The 20,974-nt window shown below is 35.1% G+C and overlaps 1 protein-coding gene across 1 annotated transcript in view; it reads left to right on the top strand.

Moving 5' to 3' along the window:
• The window catches only part of LOC150106394 (uncharacterized protein ZK1073.1-like), a 247,633-nt gene that overhangs the window by 177,752 nt on the left and 48,907 nt on the right, over positions 1–20,974 (top strand). Inside the window, exons 4-7 of the mRNA XM_090392419.1 lie at positions 5,602–5,719; positions 6,543–6,605; positions 11,003–11,063; positions 15,640–15,726. Coding sequence (XP_090248545.1) covers positions 5,602–5,719; positions 6,543–6,605; positions 11,003–11,063; positions 15,640–15,726 — 329 coding nt within the window. The remainder of the gene's footprint in view (positions 1–5,601; positions 5,720–6,542; positions 6,606–11,002; positions 11,064–15,639; positions 15,727–20,974) is intronic.

Below are 20,974 nucleotides of genomic sequence, written 5' to 3' on the forward strand. Positions count from 1 at the left end.
TGCTGATTTCAATATAATACCTATATTCTTAACTATACTGCTTAATATACATAGAGGACGATTCTTATTCGCATAATGATCAGCATCGTGATCCAAATAAAGGCAAGCAGAAACGTCATATAAACAGCCATGGCCAATTTATGAGAGAGAGAGAGAGAGAGAGAGAGAGAGATGGAAGGGTGATAGAGAGATGGCAATGGAAAGAAGCAGAAACAAAAAGGATAGTTCTTTCTGAATGTCTTTAAATGGCAGATAAATATCTTCGCTGGATCATCACGCAGATTACTGGAGCCTGAAATTATTTGAAAAAAGTTCCTTGTTGGTCTCCAGAGGAAGATATTTGGATTACCTAACCATTAGTCCGCACAAAATACTAATGTCTGATACACTTTTCATGGGGTGGTTACTCACCTGAAAAAAATTGGATTAAAACTTTATTAGCTGTGAACTGAAGTAACGTCTTAAAGATGATTCTCACAACATTTGCGCGGCGCTCGGGCGAATGTTGTTAGAAAGAGACTATCACCCTTCCATCCTGACTGTTAAAGATCTGAAACGGTTTGAAACAGCACTTTCCTTGGTCTCTAAAGAAAGTTTCCTGGATTATCCAGATTGTATACGTTCCAATTAAATTCTATCTCAAGCTACAATTCTAGCTAAATTTAGTAAATCTGTATACAAAATATGAATTACTTTGTTCAAAAACCTAACAAGTCTTAAGTTGTGATTTCCATATAAAGCTCTCCACTAGTACTTTTAAAAAGGGTTAAGGGAGCATATCTAAATAATTACATAGTTTCTTTTAGATAACTATAGAAATCCAATATAGTGAGTGCAGAAGTTGCAACATTTTTATTGCATGTATTGGCAAACTTCATCCGCTGGAAATAATTTGTATCTTATACGAAAATGACAATTAACTTTAGAAAACTGCAGAAGCGCTTGTATAATAAATCTGAAACGTACATAAAGATTCATGGATCTTAAACACACACACATAAAATACAAAAGTGGCACAAGATTTTAAATCCCACGACTTATCAAAAGTCCATAGCTTTCGTAATCTTCATTTTTTTATTCGGATACTGCGGTTAGTATTTTGCAAAGTGATTATATTTTCTGCAAATTGCATGTGTTCGTTTGGCTGGTCTGCCTGCTTTGCGGATGAAAATCTCGAGTTTCCGGGAAATAAGAAAACTATTTTTTGCGCGATTGTCGCATTAGATAATTTTCCATAATATGTGCTATAAAGCATAGAAGTCAACCTCCACAGTCTTACCAATTCAAATTAGTTGGCCTTAATACTGCTTTTTTTGTACGAAAGTTCCGTGCATCGTGTTCAACATCACTGTCAGAAACAAAACAAAAAAAAAGTAGCACAGCTCAATGTCAGTTTTCGTGGAATAGTGGGGAAAAGTCTTACTGAAACATACAAAATGTTATTAATATTTTATGGGGATGCTGATCTGTTGTGAGAACAAAACTTTCGATGCTTGTGCTCGGGACAGATCAGCAAAGAGAATGTATTAGACTAGCCTGGAAGTCGACGACCTAAACGACGTTATTGGTCTTGTTGTAAGAATGACCTGTCGGGGCATAAGCAAATTTAGTATGGGTGCTTGCATCATTAAGCAGAATTCGCATTTCTTCTTTATATTCTGTGGCATTGATGATAAGTTCTGTTTCTGTTGCCTTTATCAGCTTTCAGCAATTTCAATGTTTTCGTCCAATCTAAGTTGGACGAAAACATTGAAACATTTTTTCCAGGAGGTTTTAAGATGGAAATTAACAAGTCTGTACTGTTTCTGGATATGCTCATAGAGGTCTCTGAGCAGAACGAATTCATTTGGTTTACAGGAAACTATTCAATACTGTATGATACTTGCACGTCAAATATCATCATCATCCAACACAAAAAACGAGTATTATATGAACCTTAAGAGACACACCGTATAAAACCTCCTCCAATATAGACAAAAGAAACCAGGATCTAGATTATCTCAGTTTCATCCAAAAAAAAATGGCTGCAACAGAATCCTACTTCAATCAGATAGTAGATGAACACGAAAACAAGATTTCAGTGAAACAGTATTTCTCCCATATATATACGGTCAGTCAGACAAGATTTCGAAGTTACTATATCAACAGATATAAAGTTTGCCTTCTAGTCTCTCAACATGATCTCTAATTTCCTCAGGCTTCCGAAACTACCCCATCCATTACTTAAGAAATCTGGCGTATACAAGATAAAACGCTTGTGGGATGTGCTACATAGGACAGATAGGCAGGTCAGGGGAGAAACGATGTCCAAACATTTCACGGACGTGAATAACAAGAGAAAGTACAAATTGGGATTGGTATCACATACAACGGATACCAAACATCAAGAAGGGAACAAACTAAAATGATCTACATAGATTATAGTTTCTACTAAATAGCTTTCAAAGAGTAGGCTGAAATAATAAAACACCTCACTAGTGCAACAAGAAACAAGGAATGGTTTTCACATCGTCTTAACCGCTCTCATTAAACATCTAATGCACACAGATGCCAGTATCGCGCAAAGTGTGAACAACCATGAAATGTCTACATAGCATATGCACACTTTCCATTATTATTCTTGTTTCCAAAGAGTTCATTGTAATTGATACATGTTTGTAACCTAATTTATTTTATTCACTTTTAACTACTGGTGATGTGTAATACAGGAATTTCACGAAACTAGTTGAATTTCTTAATAAACAATTTTATTAACAGTTATTCCATGTGATAAAAATACTGGGAACACAAATGCATTGTGCGCATTTACCACAAAAGCCAATGTAATAAAACATTGTAGTACCTAACTGTTAGAATCCTCAAGATCCACCATGACCAATGTTTTAAACTCTTATTTATTTATATGGAGTTTCCTCCCTTCCCCCCCGTCCCTATTGGGGGCAATTTGAGCCCCCTCATGGGGGGTTAAGTATTTATGGCTGTAGATCCGTGTGTGTTCACGGGGCCGGTTTGCCTGCTTTCGGGACGAAAACCCCCAGATAAACTGGGGGGGGGGGGGAACCCTGCTGTCCACGCCCAAGACCGGCTAACTTGGCTATGGCTGAGGAAGATCCTTAAGCTCCTCACGTCGGCGACCGAGAATCGAACCCAGGACACTCCTTTCCCAGGCATATGGTTGCGAAGCGCACAGCCACTAAGCTAACCGCGCGGACGATTTTAAGCTTTAGTCTCCCAGCAATATATATCAATGGAATACGGACAATCCTATGAACTTCAATGCCACGAAATCTCAATCCTATTTAATCTTTTGCAAGTAAGACCTCACATCCATTTCCCTAACTTTCAATAATACCTGGATATCCGAACACAATTCAGATTTCCCTTATTGGACTGATATACACCTTCAACCTTTCCCAGCACAAGATAATACTTCTACAACTGCTAACTCCATATAAATCTCAAATCCACACGACTCTGAAATATTTCTCACACATTTGGGGTGGTGCAGTGAAATCCTTTCTAAGATTGCTCCATACTAATCGGAAGAGTTAGAAGAAACATATAAACCACAGTGAAAATTATTTAATTGTAAATATTTCATCCTAAGTATCTTAGGACATCATCAGTACAGTATTTAAACAAAAATTAGGAATAACATACAGTTAGGGCGCATGATTACAATAGAATCTCATGAAAACGTGCATAACGTGCTAAAGTAGTACAAAAAAAAAAAAAGCGTTAATTATTTAACACAGTTTTGTATGATAATTTCCCATACTTTAGGAATAGTAAGAACGTCGTTGCGGTTTAGGTTTGGCCTGTGTAGTAGGGCTTCAGAACTTTCTTTGTATAAACGTTCATGTTTAAATATAGATCTATGTAAAAGTTTAGCCTTTTCCCAATGGATCCTATGGTTTGGATTTTCAATTCTGAAGCCCTACTACACAGACCAAACCTAAACTGCAACGACGTTCTTACTATTCCTAAAGTATGGGACTGTGTTAAATAATTAACGTTTTTTTTTTTTTTTTTTTTTTTTTTTTTGTACTACTTTAGCACGTTATGCACGATTTCATGAGATTCTATTGTAATCATGCGCCCTAACTGTATGTTATTCCTAATTTTTGTTTAAATACTGTACTGATGATGTCCTAAGATACTTAGGATGAAATATTTACAATTAAATAATTTTTACTGTGGTTTATACGTGTGTTTCTTCTAATTATGAACGCACCACAGGTTTCGTTATTTAAAAAAAAAATCGGAAGAGGACAATCGGTGAATTAATGATCTCTCTCTTTCTCTCACACACACAGATCCACTTCAATCCTTTTTTTCAAAGATGTTATTTCTACTTTATGCTTGTCCTACAGATACTTTCATGAGCTGTTGAATTTTCCACTATCATTCCTCCATTTTCGACGATAGTTCTAAAACCATAAGAATAAGGGCTACCACTAACCAACATCCATTTACAGTTCATCTCCAAACTCTTCTCTTTCTCCTCTCGTTCTGTCTCCTCTTTCTCTTTCCTTCCACCTACTGCTGTTCTTTGGAACAGCCTCCTTACTCACTCTGCCCTCCAAAAAGAATATAACCTTCAGAGCTAAAAAAAATGTCAACAGATGCCTCCTTCTTCTGACTCTCTTTCTCATACACGGCACTGATATGCTATAACTCTTCGACCATGTGTGGTAGGTCAGATATAAAAGAAAATGTGAAAATATTTTAAAAAATGTGGCCATGGTCGATCATTTTTCTCAGAAATCTGCACAGAAAAGAATGGATCCACTACTTTTTGTTGTATTGTCCGTGCCTTGCAAAACGAAGGCTGATCAAGGCAGACTTTGTATGAGATACCAGATGATATTTGATATAACGTGAATTAAAGGATGCTGTCCTGCACGAAATATCTACTTCAGTAACTCATGATATATGGGTCTCCTAGAGAAGGAGATGACAATGGTTTTATGAAATTATTTCATATATATATATATATATATATATATTATATATGAAAAGATGTGCGATCCTTCATATTGCAACGATTCATTTCATAGCAATTCTGGTATCCTTTTATTTATTTATTTGAAATACGCAAGTATCTGAACTTTATTACAAATATTAAATCTTGGTCGCTTTTTCAGTATTTATATATATATAAATTCAGTATATATATATATATATATATATATATATATATATATATAATGAATATATATATATATATATATGGTTGCGAAGCGCAAAGCCACTAGGCTAACCGAGCGGACGATTCTAAGCTCTAATCTCCCAGCAATATATATCAATGGAATACGGACAACCCTATGAACTTCAATGCCGCGAAATCTCAATCTATGTTCTTTCTTGCGGTTATAACAATTGTTTTAATATCATTTTGTTACTGGTGTTTATCAGAACTATCCACACCTACCTCATATATGCTTAATAAGTTTCTACGTGTGTGTTACTTGTTCACTAAGGTAGTTAATTTAATAATTATAGTAGAAATCGCACGCGCGCGCGTGTGTGTGTGTGAGAGCGAAGCCCACAAAAATTACTCCTATAATAAGGAATCATGTGTTTGCACATTAATTCCAGATTCATCATTTCATGACTTCGTGGAACATCCTTGTATGAATGAGATCAAGCAGCGGTCTGTTTTTATTCATGTAGATGTCCCAGGACAAGAGGACCACGCAGCTGATTTTCCGAACGAGTAAGTGAATATTTTTAATTCCACCTTAATTTATTACATCTAATTTGCTTTCCTTTGAACTTGCAATTTTCTGTAAGACTGGAAAATATCACTAATGAACGAAAGTCCAAAAACTAGCACACCATTTAACAGTTATAAATCAATAGGAATCAAATCATTGGTTGGTCAAATAACTAAAAATAACTAAATAACTGAATTCAAATAACTAAAAACACTCTCAGAAAATAATTTACTAAAACATTATATTTTGGATATCCAATCAGTCACAATTTTCTTCTCTTCCTCATCAAGTAATTACTTTTATACATTTATACTGGGACAGAAAACAAATCAACAGATAAAAACCGAATTCAAGACTTTCTTCCACTTCACATTTCATTAAAGTTTATTCTTTTTAAATGAAGGAAATTCTGTAAATTAAAATTGTGTAACTGATTTAACTGCTAATATACATGTTTACAATCGTAACTGTAGGGGAAAAGTTCAAGTATGATGGTTCCATCTGGTCACGCATCGACAGAGAGAGAGAGAGAGAGAGAGGGAGGGAGGGAAGGAGGGAGAGAAAAGACTTCATTCCATAAAACAGGCAGCCCGATAGAAGAGTACATGAAATTAAGACGTAATACACTTGCTAACAGTCTTAGTTGCTTCGTTCGTAAAAAAAAAAAGACTCCGTAATTTTATACTGAAATCAGAATGAGAATTAATATATTAATTAATTCACTTTAGAATATATTTGTATTTATTCCATAAACTTATACAGTTTATTTAACTCATTCAGCCTCAGATTTTCAATAAGGAAAACTTGTTTATTCTCTTACAGTTTTGCCTTTCCCACAATTCAGATGATGGGAGAAGATCTGGTCACAATCTTAGATCAATTAAAGTAAGTAATTTTTATTTAATATGCAATAATTTCATTTAGTAAAAATCCACGTGGTTAGCCTAGTGGCTGTGCGCTTCGCAACCATATGACTCGGGAAAGAGTGTCCCAGCTTCGATTCCCGTCGAAGACGTGAGGAATTTGAGGTTCTTCCTCAGCCATAGCCAAGTTAGCCGGTCTTGGGCGCGGGCAGTAGGGTTTTCTCTGGCAGTTTATCTGGCGTTTTTCATCCCTCAAGCAGACAAACCGGCCCCATGAACACTCACGGATATACAGCCATAATTACTTATCCCCCCATGAGGGGGCTCAACTAGGAAAAGGAGAGAAAAAGGGAGGAAACTCCATACGAATAAATAAATAAATTCAGTAAAAGAGAATTAACTTGCACAAGCATGCAAATAGTTTCAAGTTCATATAAATATTTTCTCATTCAGTTTTGACTGATTACAATGGTACTCGTGATTCCAAATACTAAATTGCATGTTGGAATTTCTGGAATACACTACGTAGAAACAGGATAATAATACATTAATCAACTATTTACAACCTGATGTTTCTTCAGCACAAGCTGACATTATCAAAGCAAAGACTAAATTTTTAATTTTTTATTTATTTATTATTATTTTTTATGTGGCTCCCGTTCAAGAAAGGTTTATTTGTGAACCTATAGTACATCCGTACTGTCGGTGGATTAAGGATTTTTTTCTATTTTGATTATATATATATATATATATATATATATATATATATGGCCGCCAATAAGCGGGGAGGTTGTCTCACATCAGGCGATGAAATTCATCTTCCACCTAATGACAATCACAAACATCCATGCCTGGGCGGATTCGAACCCGCAGCCTGTTGGTTGGAGAACGAATATGCTAAACAGACCGGCAAAATTGCAGTGACCTAGAAAACAATGTGCATGAAGTCACGGTCATGAAGCGCCTCTAAAGAGATTTTCTAGAAATAACTCATGTGCTATAGAACCCAATGAACTATAATAGAAATGATGGTATAATTCTACATACATTTTGGCACACAGCCTTATCCGTCCAATAGTACTAATCACAGAACATCATACATAGTTCCACTGTCGCCTTCCACACACGTTTCTCGAACTCAATTATAATTTTAGCCTTCGTAGTATGCAGCTATCTTCAAAGTACCTTTGATAATACTAGAGCATTATCAAAGGCACTTTTGAAGAGATTGAACTGGGGAAACGTCAGGATGTAAATACTAAATTTAGTTATTAAATTATTTATTTGATTCCTTTTTCTGCATAGTTCATTCCAGAAATGCCAACATGAATCACTACAACTAAAGAAATCTGAATATTGAAATACAATACACTAAATTAACTAAACTGCAAGTTTTTAAGTACTATAAAAATTCACAGGACGTCCTTTATACTCTTCCTCGAATCCGCTTTGTATATATTAGGAAGTCATTTGATGTACAAACTTTATTGTAGTATGCCAATGCATTTATTTTATTTTTTTATATATATCCAGTTAAGAGGATGCGTCTAAAGTGAATCGAAATTAAATAATTTAGCCTGAAATCTGAGAACTACATTAATTTATCTCACTTGTTTCTAATTAATGTATTCTTTAACAGGGATAAACCTTAAGAATAATTTCGCTGAGAATGCGTATTTCTGCACAAACATATGATGTGTGTGAATAACTCGAATAAGAAATTGGACAGAATAAATAATGACTAAACATCTACGTTGGCGGACCTGGTTGACCGAGTAGTTAGCGTATCCACTCTCTCCAACCAACAGTTTGTGGTTCAAATTCCGTGTGGGACTGGTGTTTGTGATTGTCTATGTTTTCAGAGATGAATTTCCTGGCCCATGTTTGGTCTTCAGAGCAGCATTATGTAAAACTAAACTTTAAAAAAAGCATATGAAATTAATAAAAATAGGGAAAAAATCCTAAGATCATCCAAGATACTAAATTACGTATGTTTACAACTTTCGTGGGAGCGAAAGTCGCATAAAAATAGATATATATCACGTTTCTTTTTTTCAGAGTCTTTTCGGCAATTCAAATAAAAATAATAATAAATCAGCTAACGCCATTTTAACTGATTTCAGCAATTCTTTATTAATTATAATTAATAAAGAATTGCTGAAATCAGCAATATGCCCTGTATATAAATAATTATTTATATACAGGGCATATACTCAATATTTATGAGATGTTTATATACAAAGAAAGTAAAAGTAAGTCATCGACCAAACATTAGCTAAATTGTTACGCGGAACTGTTCATGCCGTCTAATCATACATCAACCGTTGCATTTTTAAATATCGTTTAAGAGTAGCCTAAGATCATAAGGTTTGAAAATAGTATGATTTCAAATTTCCGTCAAAGTAATTCTGGTAAGAATTAGCTTTAGGTAAGAATTAGGTAAGACTTGCTAATGAACAGTCTGATAATGGAAGTGGAAGGATGAATCTCTGCTACAGCTAACTGTTCTTTCCAGTTTTTCTTTGGAAGAGGCTCAGAGCTTGTTGTTACAGCAGGTATTATGCTTTGATCAACTTTGCAGGGCTACTTTCGATTGCACTGATCTACAATGACAATTCCTAGCGCTCCATATTGTCATTGAATGCAGATAAAATGACACAATATAGATATTTCAATACTTTATTCTAGGATTGCTAATAGATCTCTATAAACCACGAACCTATTGTAGCTGGCTGAGCAGATAGTATCTCCCCTCTTCCAATGAACAAAGTATAAGTTTAATTATTTGGCCAGGGTTGTGTCTTTAGGTTACAGAAAAATTTCATCCTCGTAATCGCGAGATCACCACCTTGTTTATTGGAGAAGGGTAATTGGCCATAAACTGTTTGGTCTCTAAAGCAGAGTTTCTTCCGGATAATCTAATTAGTTAGCCCACTGTATGAAACTAAATGTACTATATGTTAACAACCTTTTGTGAGTGGGATTCATATAAAAAAACCAGAGCAGTGACCTTCGAGTTCCACCATACTACAAATTAGAAAAAATACACCGGTTTCCATAATTTAAGAGACAAAGAAAAAATCGCGATAACTCAAAAACTGCACGATGAATGTTTAATCAATTCGGTGAAAAAGCAATATGATATGCGATGTGAAGGAAGAACCAACAAAAATTGTAAATAAATAGTTTAATTCAGTCAAAAAATGGGTACATGAAGACAAAAGTCAAAAATAAAAGGCAAAAAGAGACTGTCAAAGTGCCTCAATGAGGAATGTGGTCAACCATCTCAGCAGTACGGTGTGCTCTAAACGATGTCTCATACAATTTATAAGTGGCCAGGAGCTCAGTTGGTGATGGCAATCCCTTTTCTGCAAAGCTCTCCTAAGTCCGTAAGGGTTTGGGGGGGGGGGAGATGAAAGCGTCAACTAGTTTATCTACAGCAACGCGGACACTCAATTGGAGCCAGGAGACCCGGCTTGCAAGCCAATACGTACGGTAGTCTCTTCTTGAAGTTATCGGTCCACGAGCTTCGCTTGATGAGGACGAGAATTATCCGATAGTTAGTAGTTAGTAAGCCATAATTCTCGTCCTCATCCAGCGAACGTGTCCCTGGTTCTCTCCAGATCAGCACATGCTTGGTATCGCTCTGTAGAGCAAATCGGCACTCGTCTGATAATAATACCGACTCCCGTTGGTCTTGGGTCATGCCGTTGGTCTGGGATGCTGTTTGTGACTGCTGGTTCCACAGTCCGTGAATGACATATGCAACCAACTCCGCCTGATTTTGGTGGGCTTCTAGTCTTACAATGGCTCTCACCTGAATGGGTAAAATGATGTCTTGCAGCCATGTCCAAGAATGTTACTATCACAAAATGTCTTGTTCTCACTCAAGACACCAAGTGGAAAACCACTCCAACATGCATGCTTTTATGCCGTGGATAATTTGCATATTCCCTCGACAGTTCTGCTTATTTGTATATGATAACCAGATTCAGTGTCACATAACACATTCAGTTTGATTCAAACTGAATTATAAGACGTAGATAACAATTCCTAATTTCAATCAGTAGGACAATAAATATTACCAAAAAAAAAAGTCACCTTTCTTTAATAGGGATTCGGAGTGGTAGGTTACTTCAATGAGCAATGCAATTATGTTCTCTTTTTCTGGTATTTAGAGCAAATAAGGAAACGTTTTAAAAAACTTACATGATCACAGCAGTATATCGTCACAGGCAATCCCCCCCCCATCCTATAAAGTACTAAATATATCTTAAAGTACAACTTTAAAAAAAAGAAGCGTCTATATATACATACAGTATACTGTATATGCCAATTTTTCTCTGCATGCAGAATAGGTCTAGCATGTGTATGTGTAATATGTTCAATAAACATATAAAATTTATTTATTTATGATAGAGTGAAGCTGGTAGTCGGATTTGGCGAAGGAGCAGGAGCAAACATTCTCGTCAGGTTTGCCGTAAGTATCCAAATATATTTAAGTGATTTAAACAATTTAGGTACTATATGATGATAACATTAAGGGGAACAATATATTTGTTCTTAAATAATATACATACAAAAAATCTAATTATCCGATGTATACTCGCTAAAATTACTTTTACATTCATTAATACAAAGATCGGGATTAAAATAACAAGCTAGTATTAATATATATTTGGTTTTAGTTGTAATAGCTGAAAATATTTATTAATTTCAGTTTACAATCACTTCATGCTTGTAAGTTTTTTTGCGAATTCATCTTGCAAGAATGGAATACCGACATTTCTAGACATGTCAAAGAAGAAATTTTGATGGATGTTGGGAATCTTTAGGTAAAAATTTTTATTTGCGATTAATCCTGTTCTGTCATCTCAGTCTAGGAGTGCTTTCTACTGCATATTATGGATCTCAGATAGTTTTGGGTAGGGGAAAAACCCTTCACCTCCATGAGACAGGTTAACTCACCATTTGATTGGTCTCCTTTGAGAAGACCAATGAGTAGTTATTAAACAGCAACCATTTGATAAAAGTTCCTCTCGTCATAGACGGGACTCGAACCAGGGTCTTTACAACCAAAGGACTCGTCTATACTAGCTGAGCTATCGATTCCTTCGATTAGTGGCAGACCATAACTTTTCCTACTGGAGACCAGAAATGACTCTAAATCAGCTTTCGACTTTAGTTTCCAGATTACCTAATCATAGTAAATCCGTTCAGGGTAGTAATGCACTAGAGAAATACATTCCTCCATAGCTGTGATTCACATAAAACTATTAATAACGGATACATATATTTTATGATGATGATGATGATGAGACCTGATACATAATTTCAAAACCACCACTAGTCTATTTGTAATTTTGTACAAAAGTAAATAAAATTTATGTATTCATAAATACATAAATTGTACTTCAACTAACAATTCTAGTTTAGATATTCGGGAATACATATTATTATCCTGAAGATCCAAAGAAAAAGAATAAAAGGAAAATTAATTAACACTTGCAGAAAACGAATTGACAAGATAATTATAGGCAAATAGTAGTAGTAGTACTTAAAAAAATTAGAGACTAAATAAGCTGCCTGAAAGAATAATCATGTCTTTTCTGATTTCGTTTTCAGAAAGATGATAAACTCATTAGTGGCATTTTGTCTCTGTTTCTCAGGTACACCATATTCACACATTCAAACACTGGGATTGACTCTTTCATAACATGCAAAGAGGACGAAAACTGATGAGAAAGAATATACTGGCTCGATGTAGTAATACCGAAGGTTAGAGTCAGGCTGTGTAGTTAAGAAATAAATAGTAAGAGTTGAGAAATAAACTGTTATACACTGGAATGAGTATACATAACAACATCCTGGTACTTAAGAATAACATTAGGTGTCACACATATTATGTATTATTAGAATTGTGATTTCGGACTACAGCAGAAGCCAGTAAGGATATGGGGTTATTGCATTTTATATATAAATGACATATGTTTTCTGGTGGGTTTGTCTAGTTCTGGATGAAAAAGCTGACTTTCAGCTTTTTCATCCAGAAAAACAATGCCATCTTCGTAAGAGTTTCACCTTCACCTTCTGATGAAAAGGCCTTATAAATAGGTTCTTCGCGTCCTAGAAGAAATCCCAATCAAGGTCTTCCAACCAAAGGACATTGTCGATAGCGAATAAGTATGGAGGCTGTCTGTTTCTACCCTATATCTCTTTTGTAGTTTTTGTTTTATGAAAAATATTCTGATGAACGGACCACCATCATTGACATCATTTCCCCATCTTCTAAGACTATAAGAACACAAGCTGCTCCTCAACATTCCTTTAAAGACCCACTTCAAACCTATCGAAATAACTTCCCTTCTCTTTCTCTCTATGTACTTCTTGTCTTTGAATCAACATTTCCCTGAAACTGCCTTCCCTAAACACGATAACCTCCATCTGTTCATATATATATATATATATATATATATATATATATATATATATATATATATATATATATATATATATATATATATATATATATATATATATATATATATATATATATATATATATATATTATTTTATTATTATTATTATTATTATTATTATTATTATTATTTTCTACCTTTAGTAGATACCTGATGAAGGCTGTAAAAAGCTGAAACTAGTTGTATCGTTCTCATTGAAACTTAATATTTTATCTCGGTTTAAAGTCATTAAATCTCTATTTAAAAAAAAAAAAATATATATATATATATATATATATATATATATATATATATTGTCTTTAGGTGGGAAATGAATTTCATCGCCCAGCGTGAGACTACTGCTCAACTTATCGGATGCCTGAAGTGGCTTGGAAAAAATTCCAAAAGCAGGGTTTCTGGACTACGTAAAAAATAAGAGAAAAATACATATATATATATATATATATATATATATATATATATATATATATATATATATATATATATAAATCGATAAAAATATAAAAAAATTCTTAGCCCGTCCACAGGTAAGAATGTAACTATAAGTTTACAAATCAATCTTTCGTGGGAGCGAGCCGCATAGAAAAATCAACCTAAACTAACAGATATATATGTCTCATCACACCGATCCCCCAAAAAATTAGGGATCATATATCAACATTAGGAGCTAAAGCCCAATTCTCATTAATGATTTCATTAATAAGATTATACACAAACATACTATGAAATTAATAACAGAGAAATAAAAGCTTATGTTTCTTTTTCGTACATCAATTCTGCAACCAGCTAAGCAAAAGTTCTCAAGAAACAAATCACATTCACATCACATCCGTACCTCTAAACACACTATGACCCTCGTTTCGTCGTGAAACGAAAATACAAAAGCTTAAAGTACTCAGATGTTTACTGCCTTTGGTACGATTGTGAAGTTCCAAAATACGGACAAAGAAAAATCTACAGAGCAGCATATAGTGTTCTCTCTCTCTCTCTCTCTCACACACACACGTGATTCGGGGACGCGACGGCTTACATCTAGAAGTAACGGCCAACGAATAACTCTTTAAAATTGCAGAGTGGGCACGCTAGAAGAAAGTTACATTCAATAGGAGCAACTCTAAAGTGCTTCATATCTCACGTAAAAAATCAAAGCAACCTGTTACAGTCTTACTAAACGGATAAAATGCCGACATTCCCTTCCAAAACTGGGGGGAATGTCGGCTGTTCTTTCGTTGCATATAACAAGCAGTCCATTATACAAGATTAAGTTCTTGTATACAACATACTTGGTTGTTGGAGCTTGGTTGTTCCAACAACCAAGCAGAACAACTTGCTGTAGTTCATTCACTTACATATCTCCAGGAATTAGAAGTCAACACCTCTCATCAAAAGACAGCAACAATTTACAGTGCCAGTAGAAGCACTATAGACGGCATAAAAAACCAGAACAACCATATAGCGTTAATGGAACAGACAAGAAAGCTGGTTTGGAATCCATATAAATATGGATGTAAAAGTCGGAATTTGTACATATTCCGACTTTTAAAAGCTAAGCCGAGTAGCTTAGCTTTTAAAAACCTGCTTACATCTCATGATAGACTGATCAATTGTATCGTAAATTTTCAGCTATGTCTGGCCAGTTTGCCTGTTTGGCGGAAGGAAAGTGCTACCATCTCCTTACGAAAACGGTTAACTCATACAGTCGACAAGCGCTTAAATAAAGTTATTCGTCTCTTATTTGGGTTTTTCCAACCGAAGAACACAGTCAATACTGACTGAGCCAGGAAGGGGTGTGTGTGTAGGGGGGGGAACTCTGAGTATAAATCCCATGAATATGTAACCCAACCACTATCATGATCAAATGATCATTTCAAGTCAGTGCAAGACTCTTCGTGATTAATTAGTGGGGGAAAATCCGCCATAAAAATGTTGCTATGCTTATGGACAAGGGAAGATTTCAGATTGAAAAACCTAATGCGTGAATGTTCTCATTTCAGTGCTTATCTGTACAAACTGGTATTAAAAAATAATATAGTACAACTGTGTATTATTTTAATATCAAGAATTTTCCAAATAAGCAAAAGAATGAAGATAATTCATAATGATGGCAAATGAAATATTTAACAGTTTTTTATATATTAAATATAAAACCTAAATAAAACATTAAATAAAATAAGCGTTCGCATGAACTGATTTTAAATGTCAATGGCCAGGAGAAACATTTTACTGGATTTTCGGCTAAGATATACACACTCCTTGTTAACATTCATATCAACTCTATTAGATACAATATTACTCAGCTTAATGCGGTCTGAATGGAGCTCATATACCTGACTTAGGCCTTCTTAAAAATAATTTATAAAAATCCACGTGAGAATTTAAAATCAATATAAAAATTAGGCATTATTTTTCTACTGTCTTCATTTTTAAAACACTAAATGAAGTTACGTGTTAATTCGGTGTTTTACAAATGAATTTATATTTGTAAACTTATATTTATATTTAATTGGGCTAATTTTAATTAAAATAATTTTATATGTGGCGCATTACATTAATTCATTTTCGTAATTTATTTTACAGCTTGCGCACCCTGCAAGGGTGCTAGGACTGATCCTGATCCACTGCGTTGCTACTGGTGTAGGAATGATGGAATACTTCAAAGATAAGGTATTATATTACTTCATTTCGAATAAAAATAAAATGCAGATATTTTTATAAATTTAAAAGAAATATATTTAGAAACTACTTATACCAACTGAGCTACGGAGGCTCTTGTGGTATGATAAAAAATCCAGTTTTGTTGAAGAACAGGTAGAAGTGATACCAAAGTTTCTTAGAGCTGAAATTCATGCAATATCCTATAGCAGAACTAATGCCAAGTCGTTTACCAAATTTACTACCCTAAGTCGTATTATCACGAATTTGTAGCCAAAAATAACATTTTTCGAAGTTGAGAACTAGCACTCATACCTTAAAAGAGAGAACAAAGGCTTTTTGAGTAGTCATAGGTGTTTTCAATCTAACGTTTTTTACGCAAAATTTCTTCAAACGGCACATCAACTGATAATGTTATTTCGTATTTCAAATGTTTACGACCTATACAAATCAAAAAGTCTACTTTATTTAAGTCCGTTTATTTAATGAAATGCAGAAACAAATCAAGTAACAAAAATATTCCGAAATGCTAACCTGCTTGCCCTCAATTTTGAATGTAATTCGTAGTCTATAAGTATAGTGTTTTGAAGATGCCAAATTTCATTTGAATATCTTTAATATGTTGAGGATGATCAGAATTTTCAAAATTTGTACAAAGTTCTGCTAATTGTGTATATAGCAAATATTCTGCTTTTTTATTTGGCATTCTTTTTCAATACTAAAATAAACTTGCAGATTTTTCTTCATTTATAAAAGGGTGTCCCAAAATTCACGCAAGATTTAAATTTAGCGCCATTTAAGCGGTAAAGTGTTGCCAACGAGAAAAAAAAGACAGCGTGACAGCTGACAGTTCAGGGTTATTAAAAATGGAGCGCTACACGAAAGAACAACGCATTTTCATTGTTGAGCAATATTTTAAAAATAATGAAGGTTTGGCAGCTACAGTTCGCAATTTTCGTACAAAATATGGTCGGAATAGTGATTTAATTTCATCAACTGTGAAAAGATTAATTAAAAAATTCAAGGAAGCTGGATCAATTAGTGGTCTTATACACTCTGGCCGTCCTTCAACAAGTCGTTCAACAGAAAACATCGAAGCAGTTCGTGAGAGTGTTGCTGAGAGTCCAGGAACATCAATTCGGCACCGTGGTCTTAAATTGGGCATTTCGAGAAGCTCTCTACAGCGTATTCTCACGAAAGATTTGCATCTTTATGCTTACAAAGTTCAATTGACTCAAGAACTGAAGCCTACTGACCACACACAGCGAAGAGAGTTCGTTGAATGGATTATGGAACAACAACAAGTGGATGCTTATTTTTCGAACAAAATCATCTTCAGCGATGAGGCTCATTTTCATCTTGATGGCTTCGTTAATCGACAAAAATTGTCATTTGGGGTTCAGAAAATCCACGAGTGATTGTTGAGAAACAAATGCATCCACAACGTGTCACTGTTTGGTGGATTTTGGGCTGGAGGCATCATCGGTCCATTCTTCTTCGAAAATGCGGCTGGTAAGGCAATAACAGTTAATGGTGCTCGCTATCGCGACATGATAATCCAGGCTTTTGTGCCTAAATTGCAAGATATGAATGTGGACGACATGTGGTTTCAACAAGACGGTGCCACATGCCATACAGCCCGAGAAACAATTCAATTACCGCATGAGTCATTTCCTGGTCATGTAATTTCCTGTTTTGGTGATCAGAATTGGCCGCCCAGATCATGTGACTTAACGTCGTTGAACTTTTTTCTTTGGGGTTTTTTGAAGTCTAAGGTTTATGCCAACAAGCCCACGACCATCCACGCCTTGAAGGAGGAAATTGAGCGCTGTATCAACGAAATTCAGCCACATTTATGCAAAACGGCCATGGAAAATTTCGACAAAAGAGTGCGTATGTGCCATCAAAACCGTGGAGGCCATTTACCCGATATGCTATTCCATGCATAACCCTATACTGTATACTTTATGAATCAATAAGAAATTACAATTTTTAATTAAAAACCTGTGTTTTCTATCAAAATTACTTCTTGCGTGAATTTTCGGACACCCTGTACAACATTGCTTGATCAAATATTTAATGGGTTTTTTTAACGATTTGCACTCCTTTCGTCTTGCCATTCAAATGGCAAATAACTTCTATTACGAAGTAAATACACCTGAACCTCTTTTTACGCGATAGATACGTTCTTAAAAATTACGCGTAAATAGAATTCGCGTAAAAAGAACTACTGACTCCATAGAAAAAGTGAAGATTGGTTCCAAACCTGAAATATAAGCAAAATAATGAAAAAAACAAACATCAAATTCGTTAAGATCATAAGATTTTTATTTACATTTCATGGAGAACACACATACATATAATGAATTATAATAATAACCTTAAAAAACATATTCATCTCAGTTGTTTGCTAAGGATTCTATAAAAAATTATGTTATTCGCTATCAGTTTCTGACAATAAACGCGAAAGCGTTCGTTTTCGTGAGACTGTAATATCACTAGAACTACTAGATATAGTATTAGCGTCATCGACTTCCGCCTCAACTTGTGGAATTCTTCTTGTCATGTCTTGAACAAAAGTACCACTGGTTGTTTCAGTAGTTTTAGGCATGAACTCAGTTATTAATCGCTGTGTTGATGCTTTAGATAAGTCGCGATGTAATTCTCTGTATGAAGACATTAACAACTTAAGCTCACGTGAAAACTTCCCAGCACGTTCTTCATTTGGATCATGTCGGGCAAAATAATTGCCTAAATTACTGGCCAGGTTTAAGACCTTCTTTAATTATATCAGCAGTAAAAGTAGGATTATCTTGATCATTATCATTAGCTTCTTCGCTTTCAGGAGTCCCAGAAACAATCTCCACTATTTCGTCTTCGCTAAGAGGTTTATCAATTAACAATTCTTCGATATCTGCCGACGTAAGATCATCGAATCCATCTCCACAAATTTCACATGCTAAATTTATTACATTGGGGAATTCTGCAGTATGATTGAAGGGAACAGGAGCATTCTCTTTAACGCATGCGGGTCAAATAGCTTTCCAGCATGCATTCATAGTTTCTGGTCTCAATTCAGATAACGATAATCGAACCTGATCAATACAATCCATAATTGAAAATGTTTTCCACACATCCATAACTGACAGTGTTTCATCATCATTTAGCTTGTTAAAAACGTACTGAAATGTTCTTCTGACATAATATGTTTTAAAAGTCGCAATTATACCCTGATCTAGATGTTGTAGCAATGATGTGTTATTGGGCAGCAGAAAAAAAATTGCACATTCGGGTGTTCTATGGCAGGATGACCGGGTGCATTATCAAGAATCAAAAGCACTTTAAATTCGAGATCCTTGTCATTCAAATAGCGTCTAACTTCTGGCACAAAATGTTTGTGGAACCACTCAGTAAAAATATCAATGGTTACCCAAACTTTTTTGTTGGCCATCCAATGAACTGGCAATTTTTGAAAATCTACGCCTTTCATTGGCCGTGGTCTTAATGATCGATTTATGAGCAAGCAGTGGTTTTAACATCCGATCTCCTAAGGCGTTCGAACAAAATAGGAGTGTTATGCGATCCTTTGCTACTTTGAACCCACCAACAGTTTTTTGCATTTTTGATACGTAAGTTCTGTTTGGCATTTGTTTCCAGAAAAGGCCGGTTTCATCCATATTCCAAACTTGTCCACGAGTGTAACCTCCATCTTCAATTATTTTAGCAAGTTATTGTGGAAATGCTTTAGCAACATCTGCTGTTTCATCAGCAGAAGCCGTTTCACCTGTAATTTTTATATTAATTCATGAAGAGCATGTCTTTTAATAAACTTGTCAGCCAACCATTGCTTGCATGAAATTCATATTTTTCCTCGATTGAGAGGAAGCATCTGGCTGAGGTTTTTTAATCTGTTCATAAAATCTCAATGCTGATTGCTTGATGGAATTTCTGTCAACTGGCATTCTTTTTTGTAAATTATCTTCTATCCACATCATTAAAGCTTTTTCTGCCTTTTCTAGAACAACATCTCTTGTACAGGGTGTTCGGGATAAATTTGACATATTTATAATTAATTATATTTTTCCGTAAGTTACATGTATTAACACACACTTCTCTTCATTTAAAAGTTTGGACCCTTCTTCATTCATATACAAGATGTCAGAAAGGATGGATAGCTGGAACCCACCTGAATCATGGAAGAGAATAACTTGTATCATGATGATTCGTGCCCGCCATCAAAATAAGGATATTACGACTGCTGCCCAATGCTCCCTGAATACAGTAAAAACAATCAGGCATGAACTAGAGACTTGCAATGGTGACTACGAGGATGTAGCAAGAAGAAAGATCCCTAGCAGACGATCTGATTGCGTTCGTACAGCAGAATTCCTCGCAAATCTGCAGGAACAGGTGTTGAAGAACCCTGGCATTGGAATTCGGGCTTTGTTCGTGGAGTTGCTAACTGTAGTCAAGCCCTGGATAACAAGGGTAGCCAATGGTAGGCCGTATGTATGGCAGCAGGATTCGGCCCCTTGCCACACCTCTGGGAAAAGTCAAAAATGGTTGTCTGAAAATTTCTACGACTTCACCAGTCCAAATGTTTGGCCTCCAAACTCCCCAGACCTTAACCCCATGGATTATTTTGTATGGGGCGCAGTTGAAAAAGACACCAATCGCACTTCCAGTAATACAAAAGCCCAGTTAATGGATAAAATTAAAACAGTTTTTGCGGCCCTTCCCAGGGAGACTGTAGCATTAGCTTGTTCGAGGTTCCGAAGCAGAATTGAAGCTGTGATCGATGCTAATGGTGGTTATTTTGAGTAAATCTTGTTGATAGTATTGTAATTAACTCTGCCTGTAATGTTTTTTTGTCAATTCATTAAATTTAATAGATACAAAGAAGATTTTCTTTTTCCTTACGAAACTGTCAAATTTATCCCGAACACCCTGTATATGATGATAATTTGGCACTCGATTTTGTACTAGAACATACCGCTTTTCTAATAGCCTCTTCGTTTTTCTTTATAGATCTGACAGTTGATTCAAGGACTCCAAAATGCTTACCCACAGCCGTAGCACCTTCCCCAGTTTGAAGATGATCTAAAATTTGAATTTTTATATCCAAGGAAATGGCTTTCCTTTTTATTTTTTTGGTTATCAGCAACATCATGTGAGGTTTGGATTAAAATCTTCGGTTAATGAAATGAAAGTATGAAAATTACATATAGCTTACCATTTATTATTTCTTGGTAAAATTATT

This window comes from Typopeltis vanoorti, chromosome 5, assembly GCF_054136105.1.
Source record: "Typopeltis vanoorti isolate ZY-2024b chromosome 5, IOZ_Tvanoo_1.0, whole genome shotgun sequence".
NCBI lineage: Eukaryota > Metazoa > Arthropoda > Arachnida > Uropygi > Thelyphonidae > Typopeltis > Typopeltis vanoorti.